The sequence below is a fragment of the Prunus dulcis genome, chromosome 5, assembly GCF_902201215.1.
Source record: "Prunus dulcis chromosome 5, ALMONDv2, whole genome shotgun sequence".
NCBI classification, from domain to species: Eukaryota; Viridiplantae; Streptophyta; class Magnoliopsida; order Rosales; family Rosaceae; genus Prunus; species Prunus dulcis.
Window position 1 is genome coordinate 11,418,260 of NC_047654.1, and position 16,348 is coordinate 11,434,607.

The following is a 16,348-nucleotide window of genomic DNA, read 5'->3' on the forward strand; positions in this document are numbered from 1 at the left end:
AGGTTCACGCAAATTAAGTATAAGAAAATCACAAGGATTTACAAGAATCAAGCTTTGAATTGAAGGAACTAGCAAGTCTACTCCCACAACAGGTTACGAAATTAAAGATTTTGATGCGAATCCAAAATATGAAAAGAGGGCACGAATTCATAGAGTGGGTACCAGGGTAATTTTGGTAGTTAAATAGGGTGTATTTAGTTAATTTTACATTTTGATTAAAATATTAAGGTGTACGTAGATCATAGAGTGTGTACTCAATTAATTTTAAGATTCGTTTAACAACACTATACTTTTATATATATCTTATGCATAATTTATTGACAGTCAAAAAGATCAGTCATGTACTCCGACAAAATTGAAAATTTTAAAAATCAGATCAGTCATTCGAAAGCAAGTGTCCATTTTCTTTCTCCTTTTTATTTTATATTGTCAGCATTGACTAGTGTTTGTATATCCTTCATCAATCATCAACCCAAATATTCTTTCTTGGGTGTAATTTTTTTTCAGTGAAAAATAGGTTCACGCAAATTAAGTATAAGAAAATCACAAGGATTTACAAGAATCAAGCTTTGAATTGAAGGAACTAGCAAGTCTACTCCCACAACAGGTTACGAAATTAAAGATTTTGATGCGAATCCAAAATATGAAACGAGGGCACGAATTCATAGAGTGGGTACTAGGGTAATTTTGGTAGTTAAATAGGGTGTATTTAGTTAATTTTACATTTTGATTAAAATATTAAGGTGTACGTAGATCATAGAGTGTGTACTCAATTAATTTTAAGATTCGTTTAACAACACTCTACTTTTATATATATCTTATGCATAATTTATTGATAGTCAAAGAGATTAGTCATGTACTCCGACAAAATAGAAAATTTTAAAAATCAGATCAGTCATTTGAAAGCAAGCGCCATTTTCTTTCTCCTTTTTATTTTATATTGTCAGCATTGACTAGTGTTTGTATATCCTTCATCAATCATCAACCCAAATATTCTTTCTTAGGTGTAATTTTTTTTCAGTGAAAAATAGGTTCACGCAAATTAAGTATAAGAAAATCACAAGGATTTACAAGAATCAAGCTTTGAATTGAAGGAACTAGCAAGTCTACTCCCACAACAGGTTACGAAATTAAAGATTTTGATGCGAATCCAAAATATGAAAAGAGGGCACGAATTCATAAAGTGGGTACGAGGGTAATTTTGGTAGTTAAATAGGGTGTATTTAGTTAATTTTACATTTTGATTAAAATATTAAGGTGTACGTAGATCATAGAGTGTGTACTCAATTAATTTTAAGATTCGTTTAACAACACTCTACTTTTATATATATCTTATACATAATTTATTGACAGTCAAAGAGATCAGTCATGTACTCCGACAAAATTGAAAATTTTAAAAATCAGATCAGTCATTCGAAAGCAAGCGTCCATTTTCTTTCTCCTTTTTATTTTATATTGTCAGCATTGACTAGTGTTTGTATATCCTTCATCAATCATCAACCCAAATATTCTTTCTTAGGTGTAATTTTTTTTCAGTGAAAAATAGGTTCACGCAAATTAAGTATAAACTAAATCTCTGGTTTTGACATTTATATATAAAAATAAATTTTTTAACGATGAATTTTGAGAGTGGATCTTGACCTTACGGCACTCATCTTTACAAGTTATTGATCCACCAGTTTCTATGGGTACGATTGGTAGTTGGAGGTCGTTTTCCACATTTAATAATTTTATTAAATTAAACAATTCATAGGTACTGCGACATTCATTCTATAACTCAACTTTTAATCCAAAATGATTCATTAGAAATTCAAATGTCACACCATGTCCTCCAACACCCATGGCCTCCCACTTCACACTCACAAGCCCTCTCGCCGAACCACCGCGAATCGCATCTTTGCGGTGGTTTATGGGTGTGCCACCTTAGCCCTACTTTCTCACCATGCACTCTCTCTCCTCAACTCCACAACCCTCACCTCCTTCTTCATAACCCTCACCTTCCTCATCTCGGACTCCATCCTTGCTTTCATGTTCGCCACCACACAGTCTTTCCACATGCGTCCGATTTATCGCAAGGAATTCCCCGAAAACCTCAGAAGGGTCGTCAAAGAATCGGATTTTCCAGCACTGGACGTGTTCATAAGCACTGCCGATCCCCACAAAGAGCCCCCAATGAACGTTGTGAACACGGCCTTATCGGTCATGGCCTATGATTATCCGATACAGAAAGTTTCAGTGTACGTTTCGGATGACGGGGGCTCGGCTCTGACTCTCTTTGCTCTCATGGAGGCTGCCAAGTTTGCAAGCCATTGGTTACCTTTCTGCAGGAACAACAACATAGTTGAGTGCAGCCCGGAAGCTTATTTTGCCATAGATCGTGATTCTCACCTTTCTGATCAAGTTGAGAATATTAAGGTAAAATAATGTTACATACTAATTTTTTTTTTCTTTTTAAAAATTTACATGGGTAGGTAAGATAGACGGCTAAAAGATTATGTATTTATATTCACAGGTGATGTACAAAAGAATGAAAGCGAGGGTTAAAAATGTAACTGAGAGAGGTAAAGTTGCCCACGAATATATAACCGGAGAAGAAGAAATCCAGGCTTTTAACAAATGGACGGAGGAATTTACCCGCCAAGATCACCCCACTGTCATTCAGGTAAATGTAATTGATATTGCTAAACATATCTGACTTTGTCAACACTAAAAAAATTTCATTTCGCCAACGAATTCTACCCCAATAGTATGAAAGGGAAAAAAATCAAAAAAATCCATTCCATTAAAATCTTTTTGCCAATAACCGCGAGCAGGTTTTATTGGAAAGTAACAAAGACAAAGACATCACAGGCAATTTAATGCCAAACCTAATATATGTCTCAAGAGAAAAAAGCAAGACATCAACCCACCATTTCAAGGCTGGTGCGCTTAATGTCCTGGTAAGCTTCTTTACATAAATAACTAATTTTGAAATTTTGAACATAATTTATGTTACTCATTTTACTGACTTACTTTTTTTTTAATTTTTTTATTTATAATAATTATAAATGAAAGCTTCGAGTTTCAGCCATCATGACCAATGCGCCAATAATTTTGACCCTAGATTGTGACATGCACTCTAATGACCCTCAAACTACACGTCGTGCGTTATGCTACATATTAGACCCTGAAGTTCGACCCAAGCTAGGCTACGTCCAATTTCCTCAGCTTTTTCGTGGCATTAACAAAAACGACATATATGCATGCGAACACAAGCGTCTGTTTCAAATTGATCCAATGGGAATGAATGGGCTCTCTGGATCAAATCATTTGGGAACAGGCTGCTTTTTTACTAGAAGAGCATTTTTTGGAGGCCCCTCAAATTTTTTGCCTCCTGAAATCCCTCAGCTAAGTCCTAACAATTTAGTGGACAAGCACATTTGGTCTTCGGAGGTTATGGAATTGGCATATTGTGTTGCTGCTTGCAATTATGAGAACAATACCAATTGGGGCTTGAAGGTAAGTCAACTAAACCTTTGGTTACTATAGAATAATGCTAGAGGGATCGTATTTTCTAATCACATTAACATACAAGACGATTTGACTATCAATGTGTATTCGTTGCATTATTTAGTAGCACATAATTAAGATGAATAAGATGAAGCCCAAACATCACTTTCCCTGATTGCATTTGGTTCCCTATCCTACCTCAGCATTTTTGAGGCATTTTGTCGAACATGTTGCCTCATACTCATGATCAACATCAAAAGAACATCGAGCAATTTCATGAGAAGCAACAACAGTGGTATATTGATAAGTTATGTTGTTTTAATTGTGCAGATAGGTGTAAGGTATGGCTCACTGGTGGAGGATTACTTCACTGGCTATCGTTTGCAGTGTGAGGGATGGAAGTCAATATTTTGTCATCCTGATAGGGCAGCATTTTATGGAGATGTCCCAATCAACCTTGTTGAAGTGCTGAACCAAAACAAGCGATGGGCCATAGGCCTCCTTGAGGTGGCTTTCTCCAAATTCAGTCCAATCACATTTGGCACTCGGGCCATGGGCCCTTTGATGGGCCTTGCTTATGCTCACTCTGGATTTTGGCCCATTTGGTCAATTCCAATAACCTCGTATGCCTTCCTCCCCCAGCTAACTCTCCTCAATGGTGTCACTATCTTCCCGAAGGTAATAACATACAAGCATTAATAAAATTATTTGTACCACATCAACATGAAATTCATGTATATATGGATAATGCTATTAATAAATGTGGTACATGTGTGTCTTCAGTATGTGTTCAATTTGATAAGATTTACGTGCTAACATTGCAGGTTTCAGAGCCATGGTTTCTCTTGTACGTGTATCTTTTCCTCGGAGCATACATTCAAGACTTCCTAGACTTTGTGTTAGCCGGAGGAACATTCCATAGGTGGTGGAATGACCAAAGGATGTGGATCATTAGGGGACTCTCAAGCTACCTGTTTGGGTTGATTGAGTTCTTGCTCAAGTACTCAGGCATTTCCACACATGGGTTTAATCTGACAAGCAAAGTCCTTGACAAAGACCAAAGAAAAAGATATGAACAAGGGACCATGGAGTTTGGAGTCCCATCGCCCTTGTTTGTGCCCCTAACAATGGCTGCCATTGTCAACTTGGTTGCCTTTGCTTGGGGCCATGTAGAGGTTTTCAGAGGCAACAACAATAATAATCTGGAGGGATTGTTTGTGCAGATGTTTATTGCTGGTTTTGGCGTAGTGAACTGCATTCCAATTTATGAAGCCATAATTTTTAGGAGTGATGGGGGAAAAATTCCTAGGAAAACTAGCGTTGTTGCAACATTTCTAGTATTTCTTCTTTATCTGGCAGCTCATGTTACTCTAAGGAACTCAGCTGCCAAAAGTGTATTTTGTCAATCAACAATTTTATAGTGAACATTGCACGTTTCACTGTGATATAGATTTATACGTTGAATTTAATAGGGTATAACAAATGGTCGATATGTCCGAGTGGTTAAGGAGACAGACTTGAAATCTGTTGGGCTTCGCCCGCGCAGGTTCGAACCCTGCTGTCGACGACGATTTTTAGACTTTTTGTTTTTTGTTTTTTGTTTTGGGTGTGAATTATTGTAAATTGTGCTCAGAAAATAGTGTGATTTTCCCATTCAACAAGAAGAACCCATTACCACATTTATAATACATGTTGTGAACTTCCAGTTCAAAAAAGGTACTTCAAATTACACTCAACTCTCTCGATCGAGGTTTATGACAATTACATATTTGCAGACACCTTCGTTGAGGTTTAAGAAAAAACAAGCTGACCTTCTCTCCCATTCCCTAATTCGAAATATAACTATAGTCTTTCATCTAGCTAGTTGCTCCGCCAAAACTGGAATGCTCACTCAGAACTGTTGCTAAAAGAAGATGTCAATTGGCACGTGATTGTTCTCTCATTCAGCACTATCACGTGTAGTTGGGCATAGTAACCCATACGTGTGCACGTACATGCCTTCTTATTTGTGGAGAAAGAGATGGAAACATGATTTGTCTCATGACAAATCATGCGTTTGGATACACACAACAACTGGCTCTCTCAAATCTTCATCAGTATAATGCCCAGATGACATGCCAGAGTCCCTCAAAATTGCACCCCGACCCTCACTTGACGAACCCTCAACTGGTGTTGTTACATTTGAAGTGACATTACTGACCAATTGATGCTGTTGTTGATGTTGTTGGTCCAATAATATAATCCCAGGACTATGGTTGGAGATTATTATGCTAGGGTTGTGCTGTCCTGGACTGGACGCACTAGGTGGTGCCTGTAGTGCAGGACTATCAAGCTTGGTACTGATGGGGATCACAGAGCATCTACAAAGTGGGCAAGTTGTGTTGTTGTGTAGCCAGTGATGTATGCAATCAACATGAAACACGTGTCTGCACGATATAACCTGCAGCAACTCCTCTTCCATTTCGAAATCTCCCAAGCAAACACAGCATCTGTCACAAAACCAAATTTTGGCTTATAACCAACCCAATTTTAGCCTAACTTGAAATTTGGTAATTTGATCAATTTCAGAAGACAGAGCAAACACTTAGAAAAAGCACCAAATTAAAAAGTGGCCAGAAAGATAGAGCAGTAGTTAATAAGAGGCTGTTCATTGGTGCTGAGATTTCAGTGTTGTTTATCCACTTTGAGTGAAGAATCTTAGAAAGCGATTGCACACACAATTGTATTCAAACTTTATTCACGTTTTGTCTCCTCCAAAGATGTCTTGTCATATATTCTACTACTTCCTTCTCTCTCTCTCTCTCTCTCTCTCTCTCTCTCTCTTTCTCAAAAGCACATATGAGAAAATAGTGGTTGCCATGAGAGGTTCTAAACTGACATGGGAAGAGAATTAAAGGTTCTTACTTCTACCATGCTAGCCTTTTTAGGCCATAACTGGTTGCAAGAATAAAATTGGTTGATCACTAGGATATGTCCTTGTCTAAGTATGCAGAAAAACTTTCTTGTAATGGGGATACACTATTTTTCTATCTCCGACTAATAATGCAATGATATGTGAAAAAGTTATACCACGTGTCATTGCGCTATTTAGTTTTCTTTTAAGTGGTCATATATCTGAATAGTTGGTTGCTAAGTGCATTGGCTTTTCAACTTCAAGATGTGAAATGACACCATCTTGGCACATGCCACTTGTTGTAGGGCATGATTGATTATAGACCACATTGGTAGGTGTCTCTAATAAAAAGACCAATTCAATTTCATTTTGGGGTGTCAAAAACTCAATATGGAGGAAAATCAAATCAATGTAGAAGAAGTAATTTAAACTTACTGTGCATCCTTTTTCCTCTGTTCTTCATCAAATAAAATTGCCTGAAGCTTCTCTTTCAGCTCCCCCTTCAAACCCACAGGACAATCCTGGACAATATAAAGCAAAAAGAAAAGAAAAAGAATTAGATCATGTTAAGTTGGACTGTGAAATTATCATCTGAACTCTATAATTAATTAAGTTGGAATGATCTGTAATTGCAATTTGCAATGCTATTGGAACTCAATATATATTGAAGAACAACATAAACAACATGCATGCATGTAAATATATGTAGCAGAAAAACAGAGGACTTACTGAAGAAACATGATATGTGGTAGCTGCAGATTGGTCCTGATAACTTCTGGGAAGAATTGGTGGAGAAGATGAGAGAGTGGAGGCTCTCCTTTTGAGGTAGAACAAGTAGAACAAGAGAAAGAGAATGATGGAGAAAAGGATAGGAATTGAGAAAATGAAGGCCTGGTAAAGTTTAAGTTGGAGAGCTTGAGGATAAAGGTGAGAATTGGTAGAACTGGCTGGAGTTTGAGGAAGACTACCCATCTCTCACCCAAGCTGAGCTAGCTTCTGAAAGTGGGAGATTAGTTTCCCTGTTAGGTGAAGATATGTGTGGGAAAGTAGAAAAGGCTTGTGGAGTGTATTTATGGAGAGAGCTTGGGGTGGGGGTTGGTTCAGGTACCATGAGAGTAGAGATCATTTTCATACCAACAAAGTGCTGAGAGATTTTATTTCGCTTTTATATTTAAAGCATTAAATATGTGTATAGTAATTCTATTTCATCAAACAATTTAACATGTTATGTTACTGCTTAGTCAATGTTTTAAACTACTGATAAAAATTGAAACGTGTAACTTAAGGTTCGATTCTTTTAATGTAACAAAAAAGAAAAGATCTGTGTTTCCATAACTTAGTAACTCAAGGTTTTAGAGGTAACTATGATCTACTTACAGTGCTGGATAGAAGGAACATGAGTTTTTTTAAATTTTTTATAGTGTGTATTCTTTCTTTTTGGGTTGAAAGAGAACTGAGAACTCACACAAGGGCAAGGTACACAATGATTGCTTTTAGATTGGGGAAAGGACACAATATACCTTTGTTAATATATAATAGGAACCATCATCTTATCAAAGAAATTAAAACAAATCCATAGCAGTAAGCTTTTGAGATCAAATTTACATGATGCCATGAACATGATGGTATTATATTCCTTATTTCCAGTCATTTCAATGATGATTCGACGAAAAAAAGAAGGTAATTTCAATGATGGGACACCCATGTCTATCACTAGCTAAAACATGAAGCACTGAGGCCCAGATTTCTCCTTAATGCTAATTATGATACATTAAAATGTTGAATTCCCTAAAAAAAAGAAGAAAATTACGGTTAGGTCAAGAAAGGTTGCATTGGTCTTACTTGAGCTGTTGATCGATCTGATCATCCATGGTTGGCAGGTCGATGACCTAACAAACCTACAAGCCATAATACAGGTATGTATGGAGTTCGGCTGTTAGCAAGGTGTTTGTCTCAACTTCAACTAATTAATTGACACTTCTCTACCTTAAATATATTTTTGGTACATCATGAGTAACTGAGCTTACAATTATATATAATTAGGCCTGCATGTTCACCAATGAACATCAAGTTGTTGGCATGTTAACATATCAGCCTAATTTTTATATATACTTTTTATACGAGCGATATTGAGGAGGGGGGATTCGAAAGCAGAACCTCGGGTGGAAAAAATAACTGCTCTTAACCACTTGAATTGCTATCCCTTAATCTTGGTCTATATCTAACTAGCGTTTAAGGGGTGGCACAGATGAAAGGGGTTATACTGGGGCCAGTTAAGCCTTTGTTTTTATATTATATAAGCAAAGAACTTATTCTTGTTAATGATCAAGGGAAGAATTGTTTCCCTTTCAAGTTGTTTTAGACCTTTATCTCATGACTAGCTAGCTAAGAAAGAAAAAAGAAGAATTATTTCTTTCATGCACTAATTAAAAAGTGAGGTTGGTGCTGTGAGCTTTTCATCATTATATAAACACAAGAGATTGAGCAACATATTGTATCACCATACAATAGGAAGAAGAGATTGAGCAATATATAGTACTATCACCATACAATAGGAAGCATGGCATCTCCAATGTCAAACCTAAGAATTTACCAAGTGAGATCATACTAAAGCGAGGAGAGACAAAAAAAAAATTGGAGAGAGAGAGAGAGAGAGAGAGACAGCGAGTTTTGTTTTTGTTTTATTTTTGAGAAATGGAAGTTTGAAACAAGGAAAAATAATCAGAGTCTACTAGAGCACTCTTTTAGGACCCCGGGAGATTAACTGTCAAAAGAAGCAAATAAAAACTTGAAGAGAAAAATATGAATCCTAAAAATAAATTAAAAAAACATTGTTGTTTTCTTATTTTGGGTTGTTAACATGCAGAAGGCAAAGATGGCTTCAGGTAGAGATTTGAATGACTGAATTTTTTACAGCTGCTCAGAGTAGGTTAGGAGCAATCTGTGCAGTGAGAAATTGAAGACATGAAGTGAAGTGCAAAGCATCCATATTCTCATGTACAAAGACCCAAATCATTCTTTAACTCGCCACTTATGCAAGCATGACCAAAAAGAAATGAATTTTTTATATAAAAGAATCTTGGTCTACATGATTTCAGAACAACTTTTTTGCAGTTCCCCACTTTTCTGCTATATATTTCTTTAATGTATTTCGCATTTATTTTATGTTATTCATTGGTTCAACTTGTCCTCTTTTAAGCTTTTCTAGGATGCAATTTGGGTTGGGGGTGACCCTTAATTGAGTTGGGGAGATTTCAGTGCCTTTGGTGGATCATGAAGAAAGCTCCCTCTCACAAAGTGGGTTGAAGATCATATCTCATTCTGCAGCACAATCAGATTCTCTAGCTATTAATAAAAGCCCTTTTTAAAAATTTTGGTCTGGCCCATTTCCTACTTCGCGCATTTGTTTTTACCGAGTAAAGTGCTCCTGCTTTACATCTCAGTAATTTTTTAGCAGCTTGTGGAATCCGCATGTACAAATGAAAAGAAGAATTACTCCAATCTAGCTACTATTAAGCGGCGGCTTGTGACTGGGCCATCATGCTGACATACCATAGCTCCCATGATTAAAGACATAAGTGAGTGTTAATTAGTGCTAATCCAAGGAGGGGATTATAGCCAAAACTATAGAAAACCATAAAATAAGACAATTAAATATGAATTTGGTTCAGTTTTTGTCAAAAAGCAAACTCCCACCATTGCGATCGTGCAGTCTGCTGTCTTGAAAAGAAAAGACCATTTGAGCAATGAGATAAACCTAGGACATCACACATACATATATTCTATTGATTGCAGAAGAACGTGTTAGATTTTTATGATTTCAGCATCTCATTCAACTTTTTTATGATTCTAGTGTTAGATTTTTATGATTTTTATGATTGCAGAAGTTCTAGTGTTAGATTTTTATGATTTCAGAAGATCTAATGTACAAAGAAAGTGGAGATTCAGCGTGTTGATAATGCTTTCTTGTTTTGGCATTCATGACAATGTTTGGTGAGTCAACATAAAGACCGACTTGAATTCCATTACAATCCAATCCAATCCAATTCGAGTCACCAAATGAGTTCATGTTGAAAATGCACTTTCATATTCATATAACATGATGTTTATAGTTGGTCATTAAAAGGTGTGCTCATACCATTGCAAGTTAATTCTAGCATCTGCATATTTTTGCTTCGGTCATTAATCCAATTATGTTACAAAACAAACTGAATGACCTGAATCTCAACAAGAAGGAAAGGATGGAATATTCGAAACATGTGAAATTACATTGTACATTCAAAACTAAACTAGTACTTCCTCTTCCTTATTTTGAAACTCATTGATCGGATGACATTATCATCAGCTTTCAGATTCGCTTCAAGAACTTCGAGAGACTCAGGTTTTGTGAAGTAGGTAAAGAGTAGGTAGATACCATCCAAGTAAGTGTTAGACTCCCCAGCTTTGTTTTTCTTCTGGATGCCATAGGCTAGTGGAATGACCCCTCTGTTGAAGACCTCCACATACATGCCGCCCCCGGCTATAAGCAACTGCAAATTACAGACTATCAGAAAAAAAGAAAAAAGGCGTTGTATCCTCAGCATGGAATATCAGGCTGCTCTAAGTAAATTGCATATGCCAAACCTCATCTTATTTCCGATAAGTTCTTCTTAAACAGTAAATAAAATCACGGAGCCATTGGATGTGTACATTTATGTCAAAAAGCTTATACACTATCTATGCACTATGAAACTTCAATTATGTCATGATAAAACCAGCAGGAAGTCCGCATCCTAGTTCTCCAGATGTTCATGGCTAAAAATATGGCATGAAAAGCATAGATAGAAACTAGAGGGTGAAATAAGGCATGACAAGTCAAACAACATAAAAATCTGGCATTTTTTGACAATCAAGGGATTATTGGGTGACCCGTGAGAATGATCCAATTTCCACTGCGCTTTTCCAAGCTTTTGGTCCGAATACAGTCATAATCTAATCAGTTTTGCCCAACAGTGTCCTACTGTTCAAGGCCACATCATTTAAAAAATTAAGAAAATAGGGTCTTAATAAGAGCAGGCTTGTGTAGTTTTTCCCATTCTCGCTGTAATTGATTGCTCCATGATCATCATCACTCTACTAGATTCCCATCCCATACAATAGATTTATTCTATCGAGTAAAGGAGAAGTAGTTATTGCACATCCAAGCATTGAAAACAATAAGAGACAACAAACTAATATGATACAATGATAAAATGCCTTTAGTTTACCACTACTCCCTCTCATGTGTGGCCCTCTGCCTCTTCCTATCACTAGAGATTCCAACACGTAGAATCAACATAAATTGGGAGGTTGAAGGTGTACAAATTCAGATTCAGGATCTCCCACTTTGATATCATGATAGATAGTGCTGGTTTACCACTATTTTAAGATGTGATCGAGCAAGTGCTTTTAAGTTTTATCTTGTAATATATAGGATGTATTGGGTAAACTTATACCTCCAACTAGACAGGATGTAAAGGGTAAATCAATAAGTGGCATATCTGCTAACACAAAAATTAAGCTTTCTGACATGACAGCTTCTCACTAAATACAACTGGTACCTAAACACAGTTTCCGGAGAAAAGGCTCTCTTTAAGTCTGAAATTTAAATCAACAGATGAGCCCAACTGCAGTTTGAGGATTCAATTTCCATTAGCAAAGTAATGTCTTGAAAAATAGAGTTCTAACAAAGAAAAGCATACCGCACAGGAACGTAAGCTTTTCAAAGTTAAACATCTATGGAGTGTCCAAACTCCTTCAGCATTTAGTGCATCAAATACTCTCTGCCATCACAAACCTTCAGCTCTTATTACACACTAGTTTCTCTTCCAATGGACATAAAGAGAGACTAGTTAAGCAGCTTCACTTTGGCAAAAGGACTAACTACATTGCACCAACTTAAGGCCAATCTAGCTTTGTGCTATGCCTAAATAGTTATGGGCATGCACTATGCATTATGTAGAGCCATTCAATTCAATTCAAAATTTTATTTTTGTTAATTTGTCTTCAAATAACCTCAATTTAACACATTCCTCGCTGTCCCACCATTTTTTTCTCAGCCACCAAACACATTACAAAAAATTGAAACAGATAGACAAACCCCACCTATCTTAAGAACCAAAGTAATCAACTTTACTTCACCCAAATATAGAAAATCCGTTTACCTCCTCGTACTTTTGGGTAAGAGTAAGTCTTTCATCCTCCGACATGTCTGGCCTGAGAACCGCCATGGTCTCGTACTGTCGGAGCCCCGGTGGGCACGGTGGCTCCTCCTTCTCCTCCACTGCGGTTAAACCCGACCCGGGTGGTGAAGTCGGATCATCCTCTGACTGGAACCCTCCCTCGAAAAACGAGCCCGAGAACTCCAGTGACTGGACTTTGGCGGTCAGGCCCGAACGGAGACCCGGTCTGGTTCGGTTGAAATGAGTGAAGGAGATGGTCTTGGGCAGAGATGCAATTTGGGAAATTGCTTTGGGGCAAAACTGGAAATTCGAAGGAGTAGTTGAAATGAGTGAAGAAGTGGAAGCCATTGTTTGAAGCTTTGTTTTTAGCAGAAGAAAGCTCTGGGTCAGTGGCTCGCTGAGTGGATATTGATAAGGGGACGGAGCAGTAGGACAATTGAGTCTTAACGACTCGTCGTACGTTATGTTCAATTTTACGACACGTAGTATATTAGTGATGGGCCTTGAGGCCCAACACCAAGCCCAACCAAGAATGAAAGCCCCATAAAATACAATTTCTTCTTGTAGAGGAAGCAAAGAGTGATAAAAGCTCAAGGCAAGCGAAAAGCAAAACCACTCAGAGGAAGAAGACGAAGAAGAGGAGGCAAGCAAGCAAGCAAGCAAGCAAGCACAGGAAGACGAGACATGGATCCGAAGCTGACAGAGGTGGCGCAGCTCTTCGAGCGGTTCAAAGCGGCATTTGTGCGGAACGATTTCGATACCTGCTCCAATTTCCTCTCCCAGCTCAAGGTAACGTACCAATCTCCAAAACCCTAATTTTCTGCCAAATTTGAGATTGTCAGCTGCTCCTGCACATGATTTAGTAACTCTTATTCTATTGTTTTTCTACTTAAAGTATGATTCTTTGTATATTGCCGCGATGTGATTAGGTTTTTGGGTTAATCAGAGTGTTGGGTGCATCGTTTTGCTTCTTCCTTTTTCTAGTTATCTTTTAATTACATTATGGATTTGGTGAATTAAAGTTTCAAAATTTCCTGATTTCGTGTAACGTGTTGTAGAGCTACCAGTCTCTGTTGTTAAGCTGATAGTTAGTGAAATGCTCGTTTGGAGGAATTTTTAAGTTATTTGTTGCTTTTGTAAGACAAATGGAATTCTGTTGTTGTATGTGGGCTGAGTTGTATTCCTTGTTGTTTTTCAGGTCAAGCTGACTGAATTCAGAAGCCTACCGCCCTTGTTCGAAGACACTCCTAATGCGATTCGTGAATTAACATTAGCAAGTAGAGCATTCTTTACCCAAACATGCTCTTCTTACTTTTCTGTTGGTTTAGTTCCCAAATTCTTTGCGTAAATAGCATGACAAATGCACAAGGAAAAACAAACACTGCTTTATAGTTTCCCATGAGCTCCAGCTCAAGTGGCATTGGGGTGTGGAAGGGAAGGGGTAAAGCATAGTTTCAAGTCTTGTTGCTAGAAGGAGATATGCTTTTATACTTCATTGTGCTGCGTAATTACATTGTAGCAAAAATGTGTGCTAGTTTAAGATTGTTCGTTGGTGTTGTCACCTTCCAACTACCGCCCCGCTGACCTTTTTTTCTCATGTTTGAAAACTTTCAGGGGATATATATGAGCATGCTGTTGTTCTTAGTGTGAAGATTGAGGATCAGGATGCATTTGAAAGGGATTTCTTTCAGTTGAAGTCCTATTACACAGATGCTCGGTAATTTATCAACCCCCTTAAGCTACCTATGAAGTTTTATTTTCTCACATTTGCTGTTGCTGAACTTCTGTTGACTCTTTCTCCCTACGCCATTTTGACTTTGTTTATCTTATATTTATTCAGTCTTTTTTAAAAGAAAAAAAAATGTTTGATTGTTAATGAAGTTACATTTCTTTTGGAGCAGTGACCGTCTTCCACCATCCCCTCAAGAGTACCCAATTTTAGGTCTCAACCTGTTGAGACTCCTTGTCCAGAATAGAATTGCTGAGTTCCACACTGAACTGGAACTGCTTTCATCCGCTGCTTTGGAGAACCCTTGCATTAAGCATGCTGTGGAGCTGGAGCAATCTTTCATGGAGGGGGCTTACAACCGTGTTTTGAGTGCTAGGCAGACAGTGCCACATGAGACTTATGTTTATTTTATGGATCTCCTGGCAAAAACAGTCAGGTACTTTGTTTTGCTTCTTTATGGTTATATTTGAATGGTTGCAAAAGTTATACAAACATTCGAAAAGAAAATGTAAAGGCTAGAATTTTGGAGTTCAGCATCAATGCAGTTCAATTTATTATCTGTGGCTCCTAGGTATATGTGAATGACTAGAGCCCATCGTCTTCCTGATATTGTGTAGTTTAGCTCTTTAAATAATATGTTTGCGTCTATTTATGAATTATATGCCTTAATGGGCTTTTTGGTTGATTTGTTCTGTCAATTTTAGAGATGAGATAGCTGGATGCAGCGAGAAGGCATATGATTATCTCTCCATTAAGGATGCACGTCAGATGTTGCTGTTCCCTTCTGACCGTGACCTTTTGGCATATGTGGAGGAGGTAACGTTCACTGTAACATGTATTTTTCCTTTTTTCATAGAGAATCCAAGTTGACTGTACTGCTTCAGAGGGATTGATCTTCTATTTTTGCAATCACATGTAATGCTTATTACTGTCTGGCATAAAATGATTATGCATACCCTTGCAAAATCATGGGTGGGTAAGGCACCATGCACATGTACATGTAGAAGTTGCCAATGATTTCGATTGAGTGAAAAATACGATGAGCCTCCTGCCCATTGAGCATACCGATATTTGAACAAGGGGAATACACTTGACTTTCTTACACCAGCATTGGAAATACGCTTTACTTTCTCCGTTGTTTCCACAAATTTTTAACTCTGATCCTTGAAAACAGGATCATCCTGAGTGGGAAGTAAAGAATGACGCTGTCTATTTCCAGAAGGCAAAGGAGACTGCTCCTTGCAAGGAGATACCTTCTCTACAGCTCATCAACCAAACGCTTAGCTATGCGAGAGAGTTGGAGCGGATTGTTTAAAAATGCTGCGGCATTGTGGTTGTTTGTGTTGTTATCACGACACCCAACATCTGTTGCTCATACTTTTCACTTTCAAAATTTTCTTCTCAATTTAGTACGAAGACTCAAAATTTGTCTACTATTGTACTCTAGTTTGACCACTCTGGTGGCAATATTTTTCAGCATTTATGTTCTTCGCGTTTTCATTAATCAGATGGTACTTTTGATTACTTGAAATGGTTCTGTTTATGTGCTGGAAAAAGAAATAGAGAAAGCTCAAGAGCAGTGTTTGAGTGTGTGACTCTTACTTCTTGATGCATTGTCAATCGTCCTTTCCGGGCAATATATGGACGAACAACATTGTATGGTTGATTTAAACCTTTTCCTTATTAGTAAAGCATTTTTAGCATTGTCGGTAATACTCTCAACCGTATGATCTAAAAGACAAAGCTAATGCAAGTGGATTAATTGTGGTTTATATATCCCCATCAGTCGCATTTTTAATGTCATATAAATCCAATGCCTAACGTCGAATCCCCCACTGACATATGATTAAAAATATCTTCTTGGCATTTTCTGGTAGCGTTTTGACGCGGATGCCCTGCTGCTACATTCAACCTTTCTTTGTACCAAAATAAATGCAATTTCTTGACTTTGATTTCGATGATCCATCACTTTATAAGAAAATTGGATCAACTATGTTCAGCTCCAGCTTCTGGTCTTTCTATAGTTTGCAGACTTGC

At 37.5% G+C, this 16,348-nt stretch overlaps 4 protein-coding genes and 1 non-coding gene across 5 annotated transcripts; 3 read left to right on the top strand and 2 right to left on the bottom strand.

The window, feature by feature from the left end:
- Window positions 1-1,803: 1,803 nt before the first annotated feature.
- LOC117628804 (cellulose synthase-like protein G3) lies at window positions 1,804-5,147 on the top strand. Its single transcript, XM_034361328.1, has 6 exons — window positions 1,804-2,415; window positions 2,513-2,662; window positions 2,814-2,939; window positions 3,055-3,498; window positions 3,820-4,167; window positions 4,314-5,147. Exons 1-6 carry the CDS (start codon window positions 1,825-1,827, stop codon window positions 4,908-4,910), a joined length of 2,256 nt encoding a protein of 751 aa, XP_034217219.1. The 5' UTR covers window positions 1,804-1,824; the 3' UTR covers window positions 4,911-5,147.
- TRNAS-UGA lies at window positions 4,975-5,056 on the top strand. Its single transcript has one exon. It is a non-coding gene; the product is annotated as a tRNA-Ser (tRNA).
- Window positions 5,119-7,481, bottom strand: LOC117628805 (probable E3 ubiquitin-protein ligase RHA4A). The gene is made up of 3 exons (XM_034361329.1): window positions 7,112-7,481; window positions 6,818-6,903; window positions 5,119-5,978 (listed from the first exon to the last, which is right to left on the bottom strand). The coding sequence occupies exons 1-3, from the start codon at window positions 7,352-7,354 to the stop codon at window positions 5,528-5,530; spliced, it is 780 nt and encodes a 259-aa protein (XP_034217220.1). The 5' UTR covers window positions 7,355-7,481; the 3' UTR covers window positions 5,119-5,527.
- A 2,990-nt stretch (window positions 7,482-10,471) lies between these two features.
- On the bottom strand, window positions 10,472-13,023 carry LOC117627211 (30S ribosomal protein S6 alpha, chloroplastic). The gene is made up of 2 exons (XM_034359172.1): window positions 12,565-13,023; window positions 10,472-10,911 (listed from the first exon to the last, which is right to left on the bottom strand). Exons 1-2 carry the CDS (start codon window positions 12,928-12,930, stop codon window positions 10,672-10,674), a joined length of 606 nt encoding a protein of 201 aa, XP_034215063.1. The 5' UTR covers window positions 12,931-13,023; the 3' UTR covers window positions 10,472-10,671.
- Window positions 13,024-13,171: 148 nt separating this feature from the next.
- LOC117627212 (26S proteasome non-ATPase regulatory subunit 8 homolog A) lies at window positions 13,172-15,918 on the top strand. Its single transcript, XM_034359173.1, has 6 exons — window positions 13,172-13,371; window positions 13,781-13,859; window positions 14,197-14,299; window positions 14,484-14,747; window positions 15,016-15,127; window positions 15,486-15,918. The coding sequence occupies exons 1-6, from the start codon at window positions 13,267-13,269 to the stop codon at window positions 15,624-15,626; spliced, it is 804 nt and encodes a 267-aa protein (XP_034215064.1). The 5' UTR covers window positions 13,172-13,266; the 3' UTR covers window positions 15,627-15,918.
- The last annotated feature ends 430 nt before the right edge of the window (window positions 15,919-16,348 follow it).